This window comes from Brachyhypopomus gauderio, chromosome 12 (assembly GCF_052324685.1).
Source record: "Brachyhypopomus gauderio isolate BG-103 chromosome 12, BGAUD_0.2, whole genome shotgun sequence".
Classification (NCBI taxonomy): domain Eukaryota; kingdom Metazoa; phylum Chordata; class Actinopteri; order Gymnotiformes; family Hypopomidae; genus Brachyhypopomus; species Brachyhypopomus gauderio.
In genome coordinates, this window is record NC_135222.1 from 1,388,239 (window position 1) to 1,414,379 (window position 26,141).

The 26,141-nt window shown below is 40.7% G+C and overlaps 1 protein-coding gene across 50 annotated transcripts in view; it reads right to left on the minus strand.

Moving 5' to 3' along the window:
* Positions 1 to 1,694: 1,694 nt before the first annotated feature.
* ptprc (protein tyrosine phosphatase receptor type C) overlaps positions 1,695 to 26,141 on the minus strand; it is a 33,508-nt gene continuing 9,061 nt past the window's right edge. For 15 of the 50 annotated variants that reach the window (XM_077024292.1, XM_077024305.1, XM_077024304.1 and 12 more), the window contains 36 exons: positions 25,473 to 25,568; positions 23,683 to 23,778; positions 22,326 to 22,472; positions 21,958 to 22,032; positions 20,336 to 20,410; positions 18,034 to 18,129; positions 17,315 to 17,440; positions 16,197 to 16,271; positions 15,623 to 15,703; positions 15,071 to 15,448; positions 14,952 to 14,969; positions 14,559 to 14,822; positions 13,942 to 14,052; positions 13,723 to 13,842; positions 12,568 to 12,702; positions 12,058 to 12,216; positions 11,094 to 11,296; positions 10,937 to 11,000; positions 10,678 to 10,786; positions 10,528 to 10,562; positions 10,343 to 10,443; positions 10,131 to 10,221; positions 9,946 to 10,013; positions 9,817 to 9,853; positions 9,627 to 9,724; positions 8,712 to 8,837; positions 8,205 to 8,362; positions 7,839 to 7,974; positions 7,556 to 7,702; positions 5,265 to 5,352; positions 4,736 to 4,869; positions 4,483 to 4,617; positions 3,831 to 3,953; positions 3,462 to 3,619; positions 3,115 to 3,250; positions 1,695 to 2,897 (listed from right to left, as the gene is read on the minus strand). In XM_077024292.1, the coding sequence (XP_076880407.1) occupies positions 2,481 to 2,897; positions 3,115 to 3,250; positions 3,462 to 3,619; positions 3,831 to 3,953; positions 4,483 to 4,617; positions 4,736 to 4,869; positions 5,265 to 5,352; positions 7,556 to 7,702; positions 7,839 to 7,974; positions 8,205 to 8,362; positions 8,712 to 8,837; positions 9,627 to 9,724; positions 9,817 to 9,853; positions 9,946 to 10,013; positions 10,131 to 10,221; positions 10,343 to 10,443; positions 10,528 to 10,562; positions 10,678 to 10,786; positions 10,937 to 11,000; positions 11,094 to 11,296; positions 12,058 to 12,216; positions 12,568 to 12,702; positions 13,723 to 13,842; positions 13,942 to 14,052; positions 14,559 to 14,822; positions 14,952 to 14,969; positions 15,071 to 15,448; positions 15,623 to 15,703; positions 16,197 to 16,271; positions 17,315 to 17,440; positions 18,034 to 18,129; positions 20,336 to 20,410; positions 21,958 to 22,032; positions 22,326 to 22,472; positions 23,683 to 23,778; positions 25,473 to 25,568 (4,616 nt within the window). In that variant the 3' untranslated portion in view covers positions 1,695 to 2,480. The other 35 variants (XM_077024303.1, XM_077024299.1, XM_077024257.1 and 32 more) reach the window with 34 other exon arrangements.

The following is a 26,141-nucleotide window of genomic DNA, read 5'->3' on the forward strand; positions in this document are numbered from 1 at the left end:
AAACAATGTTTTTTTTTCTTCAATGTATGGATTTAGATATTGTGTAGTCTTTTGAAAAGACTAAAACTAAAGTCGACGGGACAGAGGCATATGTTACTGTAACTATATGTAAAAGCTCATTCTCTGTGGGGATAAACGTGTGAGAAAATGTCTTTAAGAGGGAAGGAAAAACAATAGAAACCACAAAGCATTTTACTTCCGCTTTATTTTAGCGTCACTGTTGTCTATTACGTTCCGATCAGTGCTGATATTTACAAGATTTCTTCAGAACCATCAACTATGCTTGCATACGCGACAAAAATAGGAACCAATTCATATATGAACTAGCACGTTCTCTCGGGAAAATAATTTGTATGTTATCCTAAAACGCCATCTAGTGTGTATTAGTGGTATTGCAATTAACCGTGCTATGAAAAATACTGTACAAGATCAATATTGTTATTTCACAGTCTCAGACTTAAACAACTTCGCTACATATTTTATTGTTTCATCAGCTCACAATCACCTGACATTAACTCATTAGCTATTTACTATTAGAGAGGACCCTCACATTTACAGGTGCCCTCTCAGACCAGAACTAGGAAACAGATGCATACACAACAAAATAGCTTTACAGAACAAACCCAAAAGGATTTACAAAACTAGCTGAATTTTTTTTTGAGCTAAGAAAAGGCATTTTTACCTGCTGGTAAATAATTATGTTTAAGCAAGTTTTATTCAATTACAAAGTAGTTTGTTGTCTATAATAAATTAACTATTTTTAAAACTTAGAATATAACACAGATTAGATTCATGTTTCTGAGTAAACCTAATTTTACAGACCATCCTCTCTCTGAAGGTCTGCTGAACAGAACAGACTTCAGAACTTAAAACAATATTGTTTATTTGATGGAATTGGATTTCTAAATATATTTAAATGCTTTTGTTTAATTTTGTTGTGCAAGTCAAATTAATACATTTATGATTTTAATAAATTAGAGCATAAAAAGCATTAGAGCATTCATTTCACTCTCAGGTCTAATGTTAACACACTGTTTATAAACAAGGGGACATATTCAGTGTGATGTTGACACATGGCAGGTTGGGGATCATCAGGTGTTAGACATCATGTCTTAGAAGTAAATATGTAGTTTATTGGTAACATGGGAGTTTCCTGGTAGACGTGTAGTACATTAGTAGTGTGGGATATCACTGGCTTGTAGCTTTCTGAAGGAGTTATGCAAGGCTTTTATCTGTATTGAGTTTTTCATAGGAGTACAAATGTACCCTGTTGCATCACACTGAAATAAAGGATCTCATGGATCTCAGGGATTCTGTGATCATAAATCAATAGAGATCACATGGACAGGCAGCAGTGTTGACACCTGGTGTTACACTGGGACGTGTATGGCACACGTTATATGTTGGACCCCATCTGCACAGGAAATCATCACAGCGATGACTTTGGTCTAGGGAGGTGTTTGGGAGGAGGAGTTACGTGTATCTCTTATGGCAGATGGGCACAATGGCCCATTTTTTACACCTGTTATATAGATGGAAATACCTTCGGGTGCCCTACAAACCCACTTACGTCACTTACAGAAACCCACTAGCCTAGCTTACAGAACGCCTTTAGAGAACTCGTGCACTGACATAGTAACTCTGTTTATCTTTCAATAAACCCTCACCACCCCCCTGCAGAAAAGAGAGAGAAAAACACTTAAATGCTTTATTCATTTATAGTTAACTGTATCTATCTTAACCAAAATATTTTGAAGCATGCTTACATAGTTATCAATTAATGAGAAGCACACCAATTCATAGTTTGAAGCCCAGCATGTAGTGCAAAGTCATATTTGCCTTATATAACTTGTTTACAATACATTCTGCACAAACTGTCTTTTTGCACTGCATAACTTAATTTTTTAAAATACACCCTAGATATCAGACGAAAACAATGAATTTTAGCAAACCTTCAGAGTACATTACATTCACATATGAAATTTAAACTAACAAGGCTAAAACAATCAAAGTTAGAAGCTTAGATTTACAGGTCTATATCAAAAGAATCTGAACACGAAATTGGAACTTGTTAAATATGAATATTCGTGTCTCTAAAGGTCCATAATTATGTCATATTTATTCATAACACATTATGACAAGTTGAAATCACTTAATCGTATACTCTGTTAACACTTGTTAATGATGGTGGTAAATGCACTCTGGCATGTATATGGAAATGTGCTCAGTACTCATTAAATTCAATGAACATTTATGTACAAGCACAATATTAACAAAAACGCAATAATATAAAAACAACACAACTAAGTGTGTTATTAAAAAGAGTAAAATCTAAAACAAACTGTACCAAGACATACAACTTAATCTTTAGACCAAATCAACATGAACATTTCCAGATGGTATGACATAAAATGTATAACTATAATCTTGATATAATCCACTACTATTGACTGTTTGATATGCAACGCGATGCAGACAGCTTATATGTCTACATTAACAGAGGGGCCATTGGTGGTACTTTCACTGGGGGCTTTCTCTGGTACGGAGCTTGATTCACTGCTGCCCTCTTCAGACGATGGTGAGGCAGTGTCTGGTTTCTCAACTGCCTGGTTCTCAGGAGGAGTAACTGCCTGGTTCTCAGGAGGAGTAACTGCCTGGTTCTCAGGAGGAGTAACAGCCTGGTTCTCAGGAGGAGTAACAGCTTGGTTCTCAGGAGGAGCGACTGCTTGGTTCTCAGGAGTCTGGCTCTTTGCTGCCTCCTTCTGGCCTGCATTGGTAGTACCATTCTCTTCATTGATGACCTGCACAGTGTCATGAGAGGGTATGGTCTTCTTCACCTCGCCGTTCTGCACAGGGAAAGCTGCCTGGAGAGCTTCATAGAGGAACTGGTACTGCTCCTGTTCAACCAGAACAAAGCCAGTTAACCCACTACAGAACACAGCCAGTTAACCCAATACAAACGGGCGTCACACATTTATAAATCCAGGATCTTTATGTGATGTCATGTTTGCTGCCATATTTCACTGCTTTGTACTTTGTAGTCTCTGAGTCTGTGGACCTTTTTGATTGAGCAGCCCTTGGCACTGGGGTGTCTGATCAGACATCCAGACTCACCAGCGTGGTGAACATGCCCAGACGTTCCTTGCGCATGGATTTCGCCATCTGAAAGACGTCCACCAGCTTCTCCGTGTCCGCACTGTCCAGAAGCTTCCACAGTGTGCAGAAGATTCCAGAACGCGAGGAACCGTCACTGATACGATGAATATTACAATATATATATTAAATTATCATATATCAAATGCTCATATATTAAATGGTTATTTTATACACAAGTAACCAAAGCTTGCTCTTCAGTGTGAGGAAATCCGTGTTACACATATGGTGAGATTCTACTCAGAACCACTGCCATGTCACACTGTGAAAAGTGGCCACACCCCATAACCACAGGTGGCTTCACTCACTTGCAGTGAACCACAATGGGGGCGTTTGCGTTGTTGCCAGGACCAACTTTCAGCCTAATGCTCCTCATCATGTCAATCAAGTCGAGAGGGTTGGCTGGTAGCTCATGCCCCGCCCATTTCAGGAAGTGGTACTGCTCTGTCATGAGACTCTCTTTGCCCTTCAGGAATCATAAACAGTTATAAGTGCAATATAACTCATTATACTATGGAAAAAAACAAAAATGGATTACAGCATTTCATCAGAATCACATTTTTAAAGGTACAATATCACCAAGCCAGGTCCAAAATCAGCAGCAGGCCAGTGGTCACTATTTTCATTTAATTTCTTTAATGGTCAATATATACTCACAAAAATGGTGTAGTGGTTACCTTTGTGTTCCGTATCTGTAGATGACGTCTGATGTATGTAGGCGTACTTTCAGTCTCTTTGACCTCCACCTCCATCTCTCCAAACGATCTCTTCTCCTCCGCCCAGTACTGAATGCAGAACTCCTGAAGGACACCCACACACGCAAAAGTTGTGAGCGCGGCGTCGCGCGGCGTCCCCTACGGAGTCCCCTACGGCGTCCCCTACGGAGTCCCCACGGAGTCCCCTACGGCGTCCCCTACGGCGTGCCCACGGAGTCCCCCACGGCGTCCCCTACAGTGTGCCCTACGGCGTCCCCTACGGTGTGCCCACAGAGTCCCCATGGAGTCCCCTACGGCGTCCCCTACGGCGCCCCCTACGGCGTGCCCACGGAGTCCCCTACGGCGTCCCCTACGGAGTCCCCTACGGCGTCTCCTACGGCGTGCCCACAGAGTCCCCCACGGCGTCCCCTACAGAGTGCCCTACGGCGTCCCCTACGGAGTCCCCTACAGCGTCCCCTACGGCGTCCCCTATGGCGCCCCCTACGGCGCCCCCTACGGCGTGCCCACGGAGTCCCCTACGACGTCCCCTACGGCGTCCCCTACGGCGTGCCCACGGTGTCCCCACACCGGCATGAGTGGGAGTGGACACATGCAGACATGTGTGGACACCCACCTTGTCGTTTTCCGTGCAGTCTGAGAGCATGACCACAGCTGGAACCTGTTTCTGGTGGAGCATCCGCAGGAAGTCCTCGACTGTATTGTCCAGAGGGCCCTGCGCAGTGATGAGGCTCTTTGGACACCAGTAGCCCTACAGCAGCCACACACATTTGACACAGTTGAGGGTTTTTTTAAAACTGTTTAACCATCATGTCATAAATTGTCCCTTCCTGACCGTCGAAAGTGAATAAACACGTAAAAGCATTTACATCCACGTAAGAGGCATTGATGTATTTGGTGGTCGTTTCGTCATCTTCGTCGGAGGAATATTCCTCCTCATCATCGCCATCGCTGTTCCGGCTATCTTCTTCCTCCAGTTTCACCAGCACTCTGTTGTAGTCATCTGGGACAAAGGGAAATGGCAGAGTTCAGAGGTCAAACGCACATGCTCCTCGCCAGATTCTCACTAACTTCCCATTTTGAGATCAGTTCTAGAGTCTATAAGTGCGGCGGAGGCTTGGATAGTGTCAGTCGTCTGAGATCCCCATTTACCGGTCACAGACATTAACACACATTAACAGCATCAGTAGATGCTGCAGTGTCACACAGACTTGTCTTCAAAATATTAGCATAGATATTAATAACACATTTATTAAAATCTAAAGATACTAGTTCACAGCATAAATTCATACACTGTTCATAAAGCAGGGAATAAGAAACAATAATAATGACTGAAACGTCGGATCAAACCTCTCTGTCCGTACAACGTCAGCAGCTGGACCGGCATGTGACACTTACATGGAACGATAGAGGAACGATTCTTCTTCTTGTTCTCCTCAGAGCCTGCTGTGTTTGATAACCTCCAGTGTTTAAACCTCGGCAGTTTCTGGATAATAGCAAAAGCAGACAGTGTAATGCTGGAGATGTCCATCTCACAGGAGCTATAACACACGGTGTGCTTCATCATTCGTTTCCATGAAAAAGTCACATCTTAACATATATAAGTTATATTATAATCAGTGATGGCTAAGTTACCTTGAAAAAGTGGAGCATTTTAAAAGTAACTTAGTTACGTTACTGATTACTTGATTTTAAAAGTAACTACGTTAGATTACAAGTTACTTTAATAGTTACATTCAGCAGCAAAATAAATTTTTCCAATACTCACTTTATTGGAAGTGCATTTTTAACAGTAACAATGTATTGAAGCAGGTTCGGTAACCGAGGCAGAAACGGCTTAATCCAAAAATCCCGAGGAGGGAAACTTTATTGATAACGCAAACCTGGCGCGCGCAGGCGCCCCCCCCCCCCCCCAGTGTCACTTAAAGCTGGGCGTACACTGTGCGATTTTTGGCCCATTTTCAGCCGATTTTTCACTCGTGCGACTATTTTTCGATCGGGCCGAGTTTCGGCTCAATCGCGTGTCGTGCATCGTATAGTTTACACAGGTAAACGAGGAGCGATTCACACCTCACGACCAACTCCCGATCAGAAATCGCAGCGTCGCAAGAATATCAAACATGTTTGAAATTCAAATCGCTCCTCGTGAGATCGCATGAGAGCGTCGGGTCATATAGTGTGAGTATATGAATCATGAGCTGTGAACTTTTAAACCCTGCGATTTAGTCGTACAGTTTTAGCTGGAGCTGAGTACACGATTTAAAATATCGTACAGTGTACGCCCAGCTTAAGCCCGGTTCACACTACACGATTTTAGGCTGGTTTTTCAGTCCCCGACTGATCGCCAACAAAAACTGTGGTCGGAGGCAAATCGGCGATCACTCGTCGCTTGCTCAGTCGTGTAGTGTGAACTGCTGAAAGACGCTCGCCGAGCAGTCGCCGACTGGTCGCAGACGACCGGCAGATATCTAGCATGTTTAATATCTAGCCCAGTAGGCGACAGAGAGTCGGCAGCAGCGGCTAGCTACAGCCAATGGGAACAGCGTCTAGCTACAGCCAATGGGAACAGCGTCTAACTACAGCCAATGGGAACAGCGTCTAGCTACAGCCAATGGGAACGCGGAGAGAGAACTGCGGCACCGCTGAAGATATCTCTGAGAATGTAAAAAACTTTCAAGAATACTTTCAAAACAGTAACCCAGCAAACACACAATCCTCACCTTTCTTACAACTTTACTACAACACTGTGTTTAAGTTATTGTGACAGCACTGGAGAAATTGTGCGATTGATTATATTTATGTTCACTTGGGACTATGGAGTGTTTAAACGGTAAAAAAATAATAATAACGAAAATGTGGAGTACATGTACATTGTTTTTTTTTTTCTTCTTCTACGTGGTGTTGCTGGTTCTCGCGAGAGTTTCGTTTTCGTGTTCTCGTGTTTTTGGACGGCAGCCAGATGAGTCGGCGATTCCCCAGTTGTGTAATTCGTGAGCCCGCGTCACCGATCATTCATGTAGTGTGAAAGTCACAACAACTGAAAGACTCGCGATTACAGCACAACCAGTCGTGTAGTGCGAACGGCACAAAAACCTGACGACTGAAAAGTCGTGTAGTGTGAACCTGGCTCTAAAGGGCAAGACTCGCCGTGAGGAGTAGTAGTCGCTACAGTATCTCCTGACATTACGTTTGTGTACCTGGGCGGTATTATTTGTAAATTTATTTGTAAACGTAATACAAGCGAACTGTTCAGTCAAACAGCTTGTGAAACGAAATACCATTACAATTTCAAGCATTTTAAAGTAGGCTACTTTAGTCAAAATTCCAGCACTTTTCAAACGTGGAACACAAAGCAGCATTAAAATTCATCAGGTAAATGTTCCTTCCCCTGTTTTTGAGGGGTGTTTCTTTATACTACCACATATCGTTTTGGGAGGACACTGCAAAAAATGACTTGTAAAACGTGCTCGCGCTCTCACAGGGTCGCGCGCAGCGTTACTAAGTAACGCGTTACTGACATCACTGATTATAATATTATAATAAGTTATATTAAATTCTAAAATGATGCTACATTCCAGCAAACAAGCCAAAAACGTTAGTGTGGCACAATGAAGAAGTTATATATTGTTATACACAGGTTGAGTAACACGGAGAGCTGACATGCAGGGGAAGTGTGGTGAAGAACTCACATGATACTCTAGTTCCAGCAGACTGGGCTCGTTGCCTTCCTTCTGTTTCAGAGTGTGGACCGCTGAATGAAAGTCAGTCAGTGGGATCTCCGTCTCACCAAACTGGTTGTACTCGATCAGCGCAGTGTGGATGAGGACGTACTGTGCCTGAGAGATTGAAAACACACCAAAAAAAAAAAAAAAAAAAACCCTCAACATATATAATTTTTGAAACGAAACATTGGCTACCTACACGAGTACATGAGCCATGGAGAAACAGGGACGTGTTTCTCGTCTGTCTCACCTCCACTTGAACCATGAGGCACCTCTGGCGACGCAGTTTGGCCACGTAGCCGTAGATATCCACACGGCCCTCGGACTCCAGACTCTCTATCATGGCGTCGATGCCGATGTAGGTGCCGGTGCGGCCCACCCCGGCACTGCGGGAGAAGACACATTCAGCATCCAGCATGGAGGTAAACGACTACAAGACACTACGTTAATAAGTACGAATCTATAAAATAACTGAATAAAAATAAACCCCAGGGCCAAGAATCTTGTCCAAAACTAATTTGGGCAAAGAGAATGGTCAAAGAATCTTGTGTATGACTGTGAAATATCTTCATTTGAGAAAAGTGGGCCACTGCAGATATGAGTCAGCGCCTTCTACCTGCAGTGGACAACGATGGGGCCACTGAAGATGTTTTTGAAGGAGTTGACCCTCCGGCGCAGTTTGAGCAGCAGACCGGGGTCGCCGGGCACGCCGTGGTCGGGCCAGCTCATGAACTGGATATGTGTGACATCACGCTCTGCTGTCTTCTCTTTACGCTACATATGCACCAAAACACACGCGCACACACACACAAACGTGCGCACACACACACACACACACACACACACACACACACACACACACACACACACACACACAGATAGTAGCACATCCAGGCAACAGGAACAATGCTTAAGAGGTGCAGTGAGATTCATTTGGCCAGGGTTTCAAAGCCTGGAGCCCATGAATATGACTAAGTAGTGCCTGACATAAATCAGGATTCTCAATCAAAGTCAGCAAATTAATCTCAGAAGTAAGGATGTTTGTACACTTTCTTTAATAGGATTATCAAGAAAATGCACATAGATGAAAACACTGAGCGTAAACAAGGCAGCAGTAACTCACATTCATCAGGCTGAGTTGTCGTATGATGTAGTCCGGGCACTTTTCCTCGAGCTTGATCTTCACAACAAAGTCTTCAAAAATCTCCGTTTCCCTCTCCATCGATGGCCAGTACTGAGCACATTTGTTCTAAAAAAGCCAAACAGCGTCACTCAAAGTTGCAGAGCTTTTGCATATCACACAACAAGCATTGTGTGTGCACAGATCATACAACGCTCTCCACACTGAAAGAAAATAGATTTTGGTCTGATCAGAACATCGACTTGATGATCGTTTTCCTAATCTGAAGGTCCTGCCAATAAAGCCCCTCTTGCCAAAGGACCGGGGAGAATAGTTGTTCTCCTACACCATAGCGCACAGCAGGTGGACCTCCGTCTGCCCGTACGAAGAGAGACGCAGGTGGACCTCTGTTCACCCGTATGATCGGAGACGCAGGTACACCTCTGTCTGCCTGTATGATCGGAGACGCAGGTACACCTCTGTCTGCCTGTATGATCGGAGACGCAGGTACACCTCTGTCTGCCTGTATGATCGGAGACGCAGGTACACCTCTGTCTGCCTGTATGATCGGAGACGCAGGTACACCTCTGTCTGCCTGTATGATCGGAGACGCAGGTACACCTCTGTCTGCCTGTATGATCGGAGACGCAGGTACACCTCTGTCTGCCTGTATGATCGGAGACGCAGGTACACCTCTGTCTGCCTGTATGATCGGAGACGCAGGTACACCTCTGTCTGCCTGTATGATCGGAGACGCAGGTACACCTCTGTCTGCCTGTATGATCGGAGACGCAGGTACACCTCTGTCTGCCTGTATGATCGGAGACGCAGGTGGACCTCTGTCCGCCCGTACGAAGAGAGACGCAAGTGGACCTCTGTCCGCCCGGAGACGTTAGCATGCCCCCAAACTCCGCCCACCTTGTTCCCTTCCTCGCAGCGGGTAACCATGACGATGATAGATGACTTTTGCTCCCAAACCATTCTCCAAAAATCTTCCACTGTCTCCTCCTTGGGACCTGGATGGAACCAGCGTTACAGTCAACATTAGTGTACAGGGAAGACTGCCAGCGTAGGCCTTATGGGTCAGAACAATCGCCGTGGTGATTACCCTGGGCCGCTATGTACTTGTTGGACTCCTTGTAACCCTGTACAAAGACACACAAGAAAGAAGCACAATGTGTAACTTTTAGTGTGACTGCAAACTTCAGCCAATGTTTCTGATGCGTGACACACATACCTCAATAAAACTGGCATTAATGTAGTCATGTTTTCCTCCACTAGAGAGGGAGACGCGATTATAGTCATCTGAGGACACATGTAAGCACACACAACTCATCAATAATTCAGTAATAATTGAAAACTGAAGAAACTAAATGTACGAACAATTTACTTCAGACTGTATTTGGTCCATGTTCAACTCACAGGGGAGAATGTCCACATAGCGGTTCTTTGTTTGGTTCTCTGCTTTCTTGGCCTCTTTGACGGTGTAATTTGAGAAGATTCGTGGAATGCTCTGTGGGGGGGCACAAGCAAATCTGAATGAATCGTCAGTGGCAGCATGTGGCGTTTCTCTGTTCGTTCAGGCTGACGGAGCAGAGACACGTGCTGTGTGGAGAGAAACTGCTGCAAGTCACCTGGAACTCCTCCATGAACAAGCGTCCTTCATCAGCGATCTTCTTCCTGTAAGTCTCCACCAGAGCGTCACCACTGATGGGTTCCACATGGAGCAGGTTTTCTGGGTGGGAAGAGAACTAAGTTAAGACCAAAACCTCCCGTCCCAAAAGAAGGTCAGTTGCAAGTGAGAGAAACGACATCTTACCTAGAGGAAGAAGGTGATCCGTCTCATAAACTTCTCTGAAAACAGAAAAACACATTGAATCTGGGTTTAAAATGGATTAAGTAAAAATGTTAATGTAAAATGTAGGTCAATATAGATTATAACTCAGCCATATGGAGCTCTGACACACACCTTGACTGCCTCCTCTGAAGATTAAAGATTTTGTACATGACGAACAGGAGGGCAAGAGATGTGATAATAATGAGGATGACCAGGAATCCAAAAACAGCATTATAATTGTCTGTCATTGAGAAACACATATATACATTTACTATATAAATAATATATACATTTAAACTCATTGTAAGTTATGAGTTATTTCCTGTAATGTCTAGAATATCTTACTTCTTGATTCATACAAATGGAGTGGGAATAAATGAAAATATCTTACATCTAGTTGAATGGCTTGTAAAAACAGAAACACTTGTAATATTTCCGGCATTTTTAGCATAGACCTGAAAGAAAAATATATAGGATGAAATGCAAATGTAGTAAAGCACAAAGTTAGTAATAAGAACCTGTAAATGGTGAGTGATAAATATAAATACCGTAATTGTATAGTTTGTAAAGTAGTAGAGGTTCATTAAATTGAAGGAACAATTATTAATCTTTGTATCATTACATATCGGCTTGTCTATGTTGAGCTTAAGACAGCATTCCCTTGGTTTCCCATTCCATTCAATGGAAAATGTCACTTGAAAGGCATTATTGTCATCCAGATTCTTTGTTTGTAATCCATGAATTTTAGGCTCTATTAAAAAAAAATAAAAGATATGACTGACACACACATCCATAAAACTCTAATGGCTCTAATGCAAACGATTTTGTGACATAGATGCCAAACGTAGCAGTGTCATTGTTAGTGTCACACTGGGAGTAAATGAAAGTGACCCCTATCTTTATAAACCATTATCTCACTATCTCATGAAACATTCTGAAATCCCTGATGCACAGATATCACTGACCAATGAAAAATGTATTCAGTTCATCATAAAATGTATTTGTGTTGTATACACCAAATATGGTTGCTTCAAGGTCAGTTCACTTTAACCAGGAGCAGTAAGAGGAGCTTGTAAACAGGTCGCTATCTTGCATCTTAACTAGGCCCAAGTGGGGCTCCTGAATTAAATGGGTCCTCTGGCAGGTGTTCAGAAGTTGGGACACTTTCACAAAGAGCTACCAGATAAACTCAGACTCCTCGATGAACAGGGTCCTGGAGATTTGTGTTTCTATTCTGCCTGTTTCTTACAGTTATGTTTACATCCTATTCTCTGTGCTGAGAACCCCTCTTCCTGGGACATACTTAACACAGGTCAAAGGGGCGGGCAGGGGGCGGAGCTAGCGAGTGAGGGGGGGGGGGGGGGGGGGGGCAGGGGGAGGATAAGCAGCATTGCTGGGTAGTGCCTGGGTCAGTGTTTCATGGAGGATATGGATTATAATAGTAACAATTATCCCAGTATATTCTTCTAAATGTCTGAAACATAATCATTTGCAAATTCTTGTTATACTTACGTCCAGACGGTGTTTTAATTTCCTTTTCATGCTCATAATTTATTTTCCTGTCATCATACATTGCCTTGAATTTGCATTTGTATTTGTCATCGTATGTCAGTCCTTCGACAGTACAAAGCTTCTTAGAGTGGATCTCTTCAGAGCATGTTTTATGGACTACTATAGCAGTAGAAAAGCAGTAGAATACATGACTTTATTTGAGAGAGAGAGAGAGAGAGAGTGTGTGTGTGTGTGTGTGTGTGTGTGTGTGTGTGTGTGTGTGTAAAATAAATCTTTAAAAAGTTTCTTATAGGCAGGGGCGAGGCTAGGGTATTTTTAGTGGTGCTAAAGCACCACCGTGAAGTTGCTCAGCACCCCCTGGCTCAACACATTTTTTAAAAATTATATTATGCAAAAAACTTGCTCTGCACCTGCGCAATACTTTGGTATTGTGCCTCTGTGAGCACTAAAGACCAGATCCTAAAATCGCCCCTGCTTATAGGTCTGTTATAGTAGATAATAATTTCTTACCTTTATTTTGTGTGGATGTTTCACATGTAACAGTATAGGTAAACTTTGTATTGTCACAATTTGAGCTTGTTAAATTCCATTGTACATCAATACTTTTGTTATTTACTGTCACGTTCGCTTCACTTTTGTTCAAATCTGAGAAGGTCATAATTTAGCAAATAAACATTCCGTGGAACATGATGGGATTAAAATACAGTAGTATTTAAGTTCATAAAGACTCAAAACACAAAAATTATAATCATGAAACAAATGTACATTTTAAACTAACCTATTTAGAACTAAACACCAAAAAAGACATTTCACAACTTGAAATGAGCAGTATATTCCCCAATAGAGTTTATATATGGACTTGTGGGTAAAAGTTCTTCCAGTGAATTTAACAGAGAGCTATCAATAACCACAAGAACCACGTGGCTGCAGCTACTGTGTCTAAAAGTAACATAACCAGTTTTTGAAAACTTAATCAACTGAATTTAGTTGGTTATGTCTAAAACCTGCTCTGATAACATACTGTACATGATGTGAGGCAGTTACTCATAATGTTATCAATGAAAAATATTTTAAAAACAACCGCATCAGCACTTCTGGTGCAGTTGATATTTGCACTATGTAGGGGCGTTTGTGTTAGATAAATATACACTGTTCAAGGAAAATGAACTGTCTGATGGTTTATGTGCGCATAATAAATGAATACATTTTAAAGAATGTTTATGAATACTTGTTTTTGCTTACATTTGGATTACAGCAAGGAACAATAATTCAGAAGGGAACGTGGTGGAAACACCACCAGTACTAAACAGTGAATCAAATCACTGTTTAATAAATTAATAGAAGCTGAGGTAGAATTAAACCTCTGTATCACTTATAACATGTAACCAATTATTTAATACTCTGTCCTCCAACTTAGAAGATCCACTCTATAAGATGCTAGTGTTAATGGAAGCAGGCCTGGACGTAGTTTCTATTTTAAACCAGGGGTAATGAAATGTTTCAATCCAAAATCACAACTTGCTTAAAGCTCCTGTGATCAGTTTAAACTTCAGCAGAAAAAGAAAGTGTGATCATGTCTAGGATTCTGCATGCTAGCAAAAATGTTAAGATTTTTTTTTACTATTAATTATCATGAGTTAAAATAATTATTAATTATTAACTTACCACATGTAAAACTAACTGAAAAATTCCGGGTGAAATTCCCAGAAGGGTACATCACAGTACATGTGTCATTACGGTAAGGCTCCAAATAAACAGTTTGATTTTCATTAAATTCATTGTTTTCTGAAAAAAAAATCATAATTAGCATATTGTTGTTGATTATATCAACACTGTGAAGGAAACGGGCGACTCTTCTTGTGTGGTGGATGTGTCAGTGCTCACCGTTGAAGGTGCATCTGAACGTGGCCGTTTCACTGCATTCTTCAGGCTTGTTTGTCCACTTAAACTTGGATTCTATGTTTCTGGTAAAATTGACAACAGGCAGCTCTGCAACTAACACAGTAAGGAACACCACTGAGATTCTGAATACATTTTTCATAAACTATATTATAGACTGCGTGCACATAAATATTTTGAGGATTTTGTATTTCTACATAGGAATGAGTGAGAGAATATATTATAAAGAAAGCTTATGCATTAATATATTACTATGTATCCAAGTTTATAGTTATGACCCCTGAATTATTTTAAAGTAAGCTGAATTACTTTTCAAGCAAAAATATTATATGGCATCAAATATACTTTTGTTGAGTTTTAATAGCTGCATTTTAATAAGGCAATGCTAATTTAATTATTGTTTACAAATGATGTATTATTCTAATCATTATTTATGATTGCTTACTTAATCAGAAATGGTTTGTTATCTTAGAATTCAGTATGCATTACTATATGAGCTACTAAAATTTGTTATAAATGATATGAGCTACTAAAACAAGTGTATGGAAAATGTGTTATTTCATCACTGGAATATGTATTGTCCGTCAGCGTTAATTACTTACTCCAGGGTTTGGTCAGGATCGTGTTGTTCTTATCCGGTGCTGTACAGTTATGGTCCAAACTGACAGTATATGTTTCGCAAGGCTTCAATATACTAAATGGTATATTGTAAACAGTCCCATTGAAAATCATTTCTTGAATGGTCCCACCAGAACTGTTCTTTAGTATCACAGAGTAGTTTTGATTTTGCACTTTATTTTCCACTTTAACATTCACTTCATATTGCTTTGTATTTTCCTGATATATTGCATTGATACTGTATTGACCTGCAAAGACAGTTGACATTATTTGTTATACTGTTCACACCTGAAAAACAACCACATTTTAATGAGCCTGGGACAAATGTATTGAATGGTGATGATGCTGGGTTATATTTAAACATGAAGGATTCTTACATTCTTTGGAGGAAGAACCTGCAAAACATGAAATATAAAACCAGGTCAATAAAATGTTCTGATGAAAACACTGTTTGCATTTGAACTGAAAAAATCAGTGATGCATTTGACCTAGTTACCTCTTTGGGTAGTCATGAGTGCAGGTGAGGGTGAGGTTGAGGGTGAGGGTGAGGTTGCAGTTGAGGGTGAGGTTGAGAGTGAGGGTGAGGTTGAGGTTGTGGTTGAGGGTGAGGTTGAGGGTGAGGGTGAGGTTGCGGTTGAGGGTGAGATTGCGGTTGAGGGTGAGATTGCGGTTGAGGGTGAGGTTGCGGTTGAGGGTGAGGTTGCGGTTGAGGGTGAGGTTGAGTGTGAGGTTGCGGTTGAGGTTGAGGTTGAGGGTGAGGTTGCGGTTGAGGTTGAGTGTGAGGTTGCGGTTGAGGTTGAGGTTGAGTGTGAGGTTGAGGGTGAGGTTGAGGGTGTGCTAAGGATCACTGGGTCAATGTTTGCGGGTGAGGGCTCTGGAAATGATCAATATTACCAACAGACTGTAAAATGTAGAACAAATATTATGATACACAGCTGCTCTGATATTGGAGAGCTGCACAAGGTGTATGTGTTTTTACATCCATCAGGTGCAGGCTTACTATAGGAATAAAATACTGATTGAATAATAAAATGACTAATTATTATACCTTTGTTACCTTTTGTGGCAGGCATGTGTGTGGGTAAGGTGGGGTTAATTTTGACTGTGTTGCATGAGGAGTCAGTGGTCTCTATGATGAAGGGGTATGCAACATTCTCATCATTAGAAACAGGTTTTAAAGTGAGACAAGTGACCAATGGTACAATTCCATTAATGAAGATTTAGCATGATTTGGGCAGAAAAGTCTAGTTCATTTATCCAAAATGGTGTATCAAAAACTCAAGTGTCTGCAGAGACAACCAACCATTTAATACAATACACACCAAAATGAACTCAAACATGCTTGTTGATGAGAGAGTTTTGTTTACACTATGTTTGTTAAATCTGCTGTCTAAAAAACCTTCAATAAAAAACTTGATACTAAAAAAAGAAACATCTTGTTACTTATGTAAATCACACAGTGAAGTTACAGGAATACAAAAAATCCCAAGATTTTTTATAATAGCGCTGATCCAATCCGGACTAAAGTGTTGAATGCTGGTGTGATGTTGAGTAGAGGTGGGAGTTTGAAGAGTGCAGGAGTGATAAAGAGTGGCAGGTATGATGAGTGGAGTCAGGGTTACCTGTACTGGCAGGGGTGTTGAGAGTGCTGTTTGAGGGTGGCTGTGTGGTAGCAGAGGTCTTGTTTGAGGTGATATCTGTATGACGAGATGATGAGTATGAGTCCAACATCAATCTAATCAGCAACATTTTGCTATCACTTTTCAATCAATCTACATCTGTTGTAGCAAATGTCATTTTTGCTGATCTGTGTACACGTAAAATTCATGTGATCAAGAGTTTATAGTCTAAGAAAAGAGATTGTGTATGTGTATTTTTGTTTGTTATAGCTATTATATAGGCTCCAAAAAAGCTTTTTACAGCACAGAGCAAAAAGAGATATTTCAGGTGCTTATTTTAAAGGATTTTAAAGGCAACTATGCAAGCGATAATAACGGCTAAGTGGCTATCATAAACTAACTAATCATGTCCAGGTGTGTTTTCAGGTGCTTGTGAAATTTGATGTGGTCGTTCCAGTGTCGTTGTTTCCCACAATCTTTACACATTGCGTTCGTCGGTTATGTCAAAGTATTTTAAACTCCCTATAGCCAAAGGCTACACATAGGGTACACCAACTGTAGCTATGGCAACCCTCGTTTATTTACATTTGATGCTTCTCTCAGATTTCCCGCTCGCAATAAGAAACGTTGTGATACATCATGAGAAAAGTGGTTGCGTCCCAAATCACAGAAACAAAAGTAAGGGATATTGGCAAATAAAAACACACAAAGAAAGGATTTTTTCTATAACTCGCAGAAAGCACCTGTATAATGGACTGACTCTCATTGTTCATGAGTCATTTTGAACGAGTCTGAGTCAAGTTGAGAGTCATTAGGAATGAGTTTCAAGTCAAGTCTGAAATCTTTTTGTGGGCGACTTAAGTGCGACTTCACCAGGAGTCGCTCACTCGAGTGCCCATCTCTGTATAAATCTATTTTTATTATTATGACAAAAGAGTTCGGCTGCAGCAAACCCCATTCTCACTGATCTGGGAGGAACTCTTTCTTATACCCCGTGACCCTTTGATTTGGATACTAAAGATCTGATGAGTCTTTCCTATAGAGGATATAAGTAACTCTAATTATAGAGTGCAATATAATATGATCAAATAAATCCATCTGGCATTCATGTGGATGCTTACCTGTAGGGACATGTATGGCTGCTAATTGCGGTGATTGTGAGGGTTGAGTCTGGATTGTTGTTTCATGAGTGCTTTGTGAGTGTTGGTGTGAGGAGTTGAGTGGAGAAGTGGTGTCTGTATTGTTGTCTATGACCAGGAGAAGCACATACACAGTCATACAAATGAGATAAAAGCATGTGTTGAGTTGGCAAACTCCTTTATACCATATGTGTACATGTGGCACGTGGACAAGAGATTGTGGTCTAATTATTGCATATTATACTAATAATTACAGATTATGATGTCCAGCTACAAGAGAATGTTTTATTTCCTGTGACTGAAAGACGCAAGTGTTCTCATACTTTGGCAGTCAAAATGGCCGCCATTCTAGGTTTAGAAGCAAATCTTGTTGTTTGGATGAAAAATAAAAATGTTTGTCATGTGTATGAAATTACCTGGTGAAACGCTCACCTCAGTCAAAGGAAAATGTTAATTGAAATAATTAATATTCACTTTTTAGATAAAATTGTCTGATACTGTGCTGTAGCACATCATACCTTTACACCTGAATGTGGACCATACAAGGTGAATATGTAGGAAGGAAAATGTCTGATAATTTTGTGTTCTAATAGTGACTGAGCGTTGTGTTGAATGCTGGTGTGATGTTGAGTAGAGGTGGGAGTTTGAAGAGTGCAGGAGTGATAAAGTGTGGCAGGTATGATGAGTGGAGTCAGGGTTACCTGTACCGACAGGGGTGTTGGGAGTGCTGTTTGAGGGTGGATGTGTGGAAGCAGGGGCAGGAGTAGTGGTAGCAGGATGTGTGGTTAAGGAGTCACCTGTGTGACAAGATCATGAGCATTACAGAGTCCAACATCAATCTAATCAGCAGCGTTTGCCCTTGTATCACTATTCAGACAAAATAGTAGATTTTTGCTGATATGTGCTCATGTAAAACACATGTGAACAAGCTCTTATAGTCTGATAAACTATGTCCAGAAGGACATTGTGTGTGTGTGTGTGTGTGTGTGTGTGTGTGTGTGTGTGTGTGTGTGTTTTGACTTTGGCAGTCAAAATGGCCACCATTCTAGGTTTAGAGGGCAAATCTTGTTATTTGGATGAAAACTAAAAATGTTTGGCATGTGTGTGAAATTACCAGGTGAAACATTCATGTTTGTTGATGTACGCAGTGATTGTAAGGTATTAGATGGAGTAAAGGATGTAGTCTGATTTCCTGTTTTATCCATGGATACAACTGTGTGTTGTGAGGTGGTGAGTGGAGAAAGTTTGGTTGCAATTGTGTCTATGACCAGAAGAATCATGTTAAATTTATTTTCCAGCTCATATTGTAACGAGGCACCCCCGAACACGGTGGTGTCGCGCTGGTTTCGAGGAGTGTAGGACTCAAGTGCAAACCCACTAAAAGCAAAAGGCAAAAAACAGCCAAACTGAAACCTCCGCGACAGCGGGAAAACGAAAACAAAAAACCCAGAGGGAACAACAGAAGAACTACACGGAGAACCTCGACGTGAGTATAGACCAGGTAAGTAAACAAACAAAAACACGCGGAAGGGAATACAACGCGTCTTAAGAAAAAACGGGAAAACGAAAATCACATGGAGAACGGCTCAACATGTCAAAAGGAGAAATAAAATAGATGAAGCTTAGGTAGGCAAGACCTAAGCTTCTACCAGATTACCTGTCAGCCTGTCCACCAGAACACTGGTAGACAAACCGACATAGAACAGAGAGGGAAGAAACAAACAGAACGTACGAGAGACAAAACCTGAGAACACTCAGGGGAGAAACAGAAGTAAACAGAGAAACGTAGCAACTGCACAAAGGCAAGAGTAACTGGCTTAGGCTGCGAGCGTGAATACAACTAACAACTTCAGCAAAGGACTGCTGAAGTTGCTCGCCTTAAGTAGGCTGCAAACACCTGCAGCCTATTGTGCCTGATTGCCCCCAGGTCTAGCTCGCGGGCTCCTCCTAGTGGCGACCGGAGGAACTGTCCTGGGTCCAACCCTGACACATATCCTACTAATCTACATCCAGAAAACAACAGGAAAGCGATAATCTGTATAAAATCTTTGTTCAAATCTATTATTTCTATGACAAAATAGATCTGCAATGTCAAACCCCATTTTCAATTATCCATCTACATGCAAATCACATGTGGTTGAGAGCTTGTAGTCTAATTAATTGTGTCCCTAAAGAGCTCATGGTCACCACAACTTCACTAGTCATTCTGCACCATAAGAGATCACTGCCTGCTACAGCATCAGGTGACTACAAGAAGCAACAATCCTTGAACATTTTGGCTGTATGATTCAGAGTTAGGTTTACCATCCTTAACTACCAGCTATAAGAGATCATCACGTGCAAGTGAATGTTGGTGTTGATGTGCAGAGGTGTGTGGATGAGCGTGTTTTATTCTCTGTGGCTGAAAGAAGCAAGAGTTTTCATACTCTGGAAGTACAAATTGCATGGAGGTAAATGGAGTAAAAATTCAGAAAGAGGTCAAATAATCTGGTTTGGCATTTCTGTTTTGCTGATTTCTGTTTGTTGTTATTGCTATTATGGTTGTAACATTGCTGCTTTTCTGCTCCAGATGGAGCTACATGAAGGTGTTGGTGTGAGCTGAGTGGAGGAAAGATGTTGACACTACTGTATACTTGAGCATACAACAAAGATTTGGCTTAATAATGCTAATACATTTGAAGGCCATTCACTGTTATTAATGCAATTATCAATAAACAAACAAAGCTCAATCAAAGAAAAAAAGATAATTGAAATAGTTAATATTCATTTTTTAGATAAAACTGTCTGATACTGAGCTGTATAGCACATCATACCTTTACACCTGAATGTGGACCATACAAGGTGAATATGTAGGAAGGAAAATGTCTGATAATTTTGTGTTCTAATAGCGACTGAGCCCAGAGTAAAGTGTTGAATGCTGGTGTGATGTTGAGTAGAGGTGGGAGTTTGAAGAGTGCAGGAGTGATAAAGAGTGGCAGGTATGATGAGTGGAGTCAGGGTTACCTGTACCGACAGGGGTGTTGGGAGTGCTGTTTGAGGGTGGATGTGTGGAAGCAGGGGCCGTACTTGAGGGGTCACCTGTGTGACAAGATCATGAGCATTACAGAGTCCAACATCAATCTAATCAGCAGCGTTTGCCCTTGTATCACTATTCAGACAAAATAGTAGATTTTTGCTGATATGTGCTCATGTAAAACACATGTGAACAAGCTCTTATAGTCTGATAAACTATGTCCAGAAGGACATTGTGTGTGTGTGTGTGTGTGTGTGTGTGTGTGTGTGTGTGTGTGTGTGTGTGTGTGTGTGTGTGTGTGTGTGTGTGTGTTTTGACTTTGGCAGTCAAAATGGCCACCATTCTAGGTTTAGAGGGCAAATCTTGTTATTTGGATGAAAACTAAAAATGTTTGGCATGTGTGTGAAATTACCAGGTGAAACATTCATGTTTGTTGATGTACGCAGTGATTGTAAGGTATTAGATGGAGTAAAGGATGTAGTCTGATTTCCTGTTTTATCCATGGATACAACTGTGTGTTGTGAGGTGGTGAGTGGAGAAAGTTTGGTTGCAATTGTGTCTATGACCAGAAGAATCATGTTAAATTTATTTTCCAGCTCATATCCTACTAATCTACATCCAGAAAACAACAGGAAAGCGATAATCTGTATAAAATCTTTGTTCAAATCTATTATTTCTATGACAAAATAGATCTGCAATGTCAAACCCCATTTTCAATTATCCATCTACATGCAAATCACATGTGGTTGAGAGCTTGTAGTCTAATTAATTGTGTCCCTAAAGAGCTCATGGTCACCACAACTTCACTAGTCATTCTGCACCATAAGAGATCACTGCCTGCTACAGCATCAGGTGACTACAAGAAGCAACAATCCTTGAACATTTTGGCTGTATGATTCAGAGTTAGGTTTACCATCCTTAACTACCAGCTATAAGAGATCATCACGTGCAAGTGAATGTTGGTGTTGATGTGCAGAGGTGTGTGGATGAGCGTGTTTTATTCTCTGTGGCTGAAAGAAGCAAGAGTTTTCATACTCTGGAAGTACAAATTGCATGGAGGTAAATGGAGTAAAAATTCAGAAAGAGGTCAAATAATCTGGTTTGGCATTTCTGTTTTGCTGATTTCTGTTTGTTGTTATTGCTATTATGGTTGTAACATTGCTGCTTTTCTGCTCCAGATGGAGCTACATGAAGGTGTTGGTGTGAGCTGAGTGGAGGAAAGATGTTGACACTACTGTATACTTGAGCATACAACAAAGATTTGGCTTAATAATGCTAATACATTTGAAGGCCATTCACTGTTATTAATGCAATTATCAATAAACAAACAAAGCTCAATCAAAGAAAAAAAGATAATTGAAATAGTTAATATTCATTTTTTAGATAAAACTGTCTGATACTGAGCTGTATAGCACATCATACCTTTACACCTGAATGTGGACCATACAAGGTGAATATGTAGGAAGGAAAATGTCTGATAATTTTGTGTTCTAATAGCGACTGAGCCCAGAGTAAAGTGTTGAATGCTGGTGTGATGTTGAGTAGAGGTGGGAGTTTGAAGAGTGCAGGAGTGATAAAGAGTGGCAGGTATGATGAGTGGAGTCAGGGTTACCTGTACCGGCAGGGATGTTGGGAGTGCTGTTTGAGGGTGGATGTGTGGAAGCAGGGGCCGTACTTGAGGGGTCACCTGTGTGACAAGATCATGAGCATTACAGAGTCCAACATCAATCTAATCAGCAGCGTTTGCTCTTGTATTACTATTCAGACAAAATAGTAGATTGTTGCTGATATGTGCGCATGTAAAACACATGTGAACAAGCTCTTATAGTCTGATAAACTATGTCCAGAAGGACATTGTGTGTGTGTGTGTGTGTGTGTGTTTTGACTTTGGCAGTCAAAATGGCCACCATTCTAGGTTTAGAGGGCAAATCTTGTTGTTTGGATGAAAACTAAAAATGTTTGGCATGTGTGTGAAATTACCAGGTGAAACACTCATGTTTGTTGATGTACGCAGTGATTGTAAGGTATTAGATGGAGTAAAGGATGTAGTCTGATTTCCTGTTTTATCCATGGATACAACTGTGTGTTGTGAGGTGGTGAGTGGAGAAAGGTTGGTTGCAATTGTGTCTATGACCAGAAGAATCATGTTAAATTAATTTTCCAGCTCATATCCTACTAATCTACATCCAGACAACCACAGGAAAGCAATAATCTGTATAAAATCTTTGTTCAAATCTATTATTTCTATGACAAAATAGATCTGCAATGTCAAACCCTATTTCCACTGATCCATCTACATGCAAATCACGTGGTTGAGAGCTTGTAGTCTAATTAATTGTGTCCCTAAAGAGCTCATGATCACCACAACTTCACTAGTCATTCTGCACCATAAGAGATCACTGCCTGCTACAGCATCAGGTGACTACAAGAAGCAACAATCCTTGAACGTTTTGGCTGTATGATTCAGAGTTAGGTTTACCATCCTTAACTACCAGCTATAAGAGATCATCACGTGCAAGTGAATGTTGGTGTTGATGTGCAGAGGTGTGTGGATGAGCGTGTTTTATTCTCTGTGGCTGAAAGAAGCAAGAGTTTTCATACTCTAGAAATCAAAATTGTAAAAATTCAGAAAGACGTCAAATAATCTGGTTTGGCATTTCTGTTTTGCTGATTTCTGTTTGTTGTTATTGGTATTATTGTTGTCTGTTTGTTTGTTTGTGTTTGTTTGTTTGTTTGTTTGTTTGTTTTGTCGTGCCATATGCACAAATTATTCTTTACACTACACCAACACACGGGATCTGTTGTGACATTTGTTATTTTGTTGTTGACAATGATCTAAAATATGCTGTAAATCCTGCATTATTAGTGTATTTAGTTATCTAAAGGAATTAGTCATTCGTTCTGAATGTATCAGTCTTATATCTAAGAGACGTGGATTCAGATGTGTGGTCATTCTTTTTTACTTCAGTCACCATACAACAAAGATTGGGCTTAAAAATGCTAATACATGTGGGGGCCCTTCACTGTTATTAATGCAATTATCAATAAACAAACAAAGCTCAATCAAAGAAAAAAAGATAATTGAAATAGTTAATATTCATTTTTTAGATAAAACTGTCTGATACTGAGCTGTATAGCACATCATACCTTTACACCTGAATGTGGACCATACAAGGTGAATATGTAGGAAGGAAAATGTCTGATAATTTTGTGTTCTAATAGCGACTGAGCCCAGAGTAAAGTGTTGAATGCTGGTGTGATGTTGAGTAGAGGTGGGAGTTTGAAGAGTGCAGGAGTGATAAAGAGTGGCAGGTATGATGAGTGGAGTCAGGGTTACCTGTACCGACAGGGGTGTTGGGAGTGCTGTTTGAGGGTGGATGTGTGGAAGCAGGGGCAGGAGTAGTGGTAGCAGGATGTGTGGTTAAGGAGTCACCTGTGTGACAAGATCATGAGCATTACAGAGTCCAACATCAATCTAATCAGCAGCGTTTGCCCTTGTATCACTATTCAGACAAAATAGTAGATTTTTGCTGATATGTGCTCATGTAAAACACATGTGAACAAGCTCTTATAGTCTGATAAACTATGTCCAGAAGGACATTGTGTGTGTGTGTGTGTGTGTGTGTGTGTGTGTGTGTGTGTGTGTGTGTGTGTGTGTGTGTGTGTGTGTGTGTGTGTGTGTGTGTGTGTGTGTTTTGACTTTGGCAGTCAAAATGGCCACCATTCTAGGTTTAGAGGGCAAATCTTGTTATTTGGATGAAAACTAAAAATGTTTGGCATGTGTGTGAAATTACCAGGTGAAACATTCATGTTTGTTGATGTACGCAGTGATTGTAAGGTATTAGATGGAGTAAAGGATGTAGTCTGATTTCCTGTTTTATCCATGGATACAACTGTGTGTTGTGAGGTGGTGAGTGGAGAAAGTTTGGTTGCAATTGTGTCTATGACCAGAAGAATCATGTTAAATTTATTTTCCAGCTCATATCCTACTAATCTACATCCAGAAAACAACAGGAAAGCGATAATCTGTATAAAATCTTTGTTCAAATCTATTATTTCTATGACAAAATAGATCTGCAATGTCAAACCCCATTTTCAATTATCCATCTACATGCAAATCACATGTGGTTGAGAGCTTGTAGTCTAATTAATTGTGTCCCTAAAGAGCTCATGGTCACCACAACTTCACTAGTCATTCTGCACCATAAGAGATCACTGCCTGCTACAGCATCAGGTGACTACAAGAAGCAACAATCCTTGAACGTTTTGGCTGTATGATTCAGAGTTAGGTTTACCATCCTTAACTACCAGCTATAAGAGATCATCACGTGCAAGTGAATGTTGGTGTTGATGTGCAGAGGTGTGTGGATGAGCGTGTTTTATTCTCTGTGGCTGAAAGAAGCAAGAGTTTTCATACTCTAGAAATCAAAATTGTAAAAATTCAGAAAGACGTCAAATAATCTGGTTTGGCATTTCTGTTTTGCTGATTTCTGTTTGTTGTTATTGGTATTATTGTTGTCTGTTTGTTTGTTTGTTTTGTCGTGCCATATGCACAAATTATTCTTTACACTACACCAACACGCGGGATCTGTTGTGACATTTGTTATTTTGTTGTTGACAATGATCTAAAATATGCTGTAAATCCTGCATTATTAGTGTATTTAGTTATCTAAATGAATTAGTCATTCGTTCTGAATGTATCAGTCTTATATCTAAGAGACGTGGATTCAGATGTGTGGTCATTCTTTTTTACTTCAGTCACCATACAACAAAGATTGGGCTTAAAAATGCTAATACATGTGGGGGCCCTTCACTGTTATTAATGCAATTATCAATAAACAAACAAAGCTCAATCAAAGAAAAAAAGATAATTGAAATAGTTAATATTCATTTTTTAGATAAAACTGTCTGATACTGAGCTGTATAGCACATCATACCTTTACACCTGAATGTGGACCATACAAGGTGAATATGTAGGAAGGAAAATGTCTGATAATTTTGTGTTCTAATAGCGACTGAGCCCAGAGTAAAGTGTTGAATGCTGGTGTGATGTTGAGTAGAGGTGGGAGTTTGAAGAGTGCAGGAGTGATAAAGAGTGGCAGGTATGATGAGTGGAGTCAGGGTTACCTGTACCGACAGGGGTGTTGGGAGTGCTGTTTGAGGGTGGATGTGTGGAAGCAGGGGCAGGAGTAGTGGTAGCAGGATGTGTGGTTAAGGAGTCACCTGTGTGACAAGATCATGAGCATTACAGAGTCCAACATCAATCTAATCAGCAGCGTTTGCCCTTGTATCACTATTCAGACAAAATAGTAGATTTTTGCTGATATGTGCTCATGTAAAACACATGTGAACAAGCTCTTATAGTCTGATAAACTATGTCCAGAAGGACATTGTGTGTGTGTGTGTGTGTGTGTGTGTGTGTGTGTGTGTGTGTGTGTGTGTGTGTGTGTGTGTGTGTGTGTGTGTGTGTGTGTGTGTGTGTGTGTTTTGACTTTGGCAGTCAAAATGGCCACCATTCTAGGTTTAGAGGGCAAATCTTGTTATTTGGATGAAAACTAAAAATGTTTGGCATGTGTGTGAAATTACCAGGTGAAACATTCATGTTTGTTGATGTACGCAGTGATTGTAAGGTATTAGATGGAGTAAAGGATGTAGTCTGATTTCCTGTTTTATCCATGGATACAACTGTGTGTTGTGAGGTGGTGAGTGGAGAAAGTTTGGTTGCAATTGTGTCTATGACCAGAAGAATCATGTTAAATTTATTTTCCAGCTCATATCCTACTAATCTACATCCAG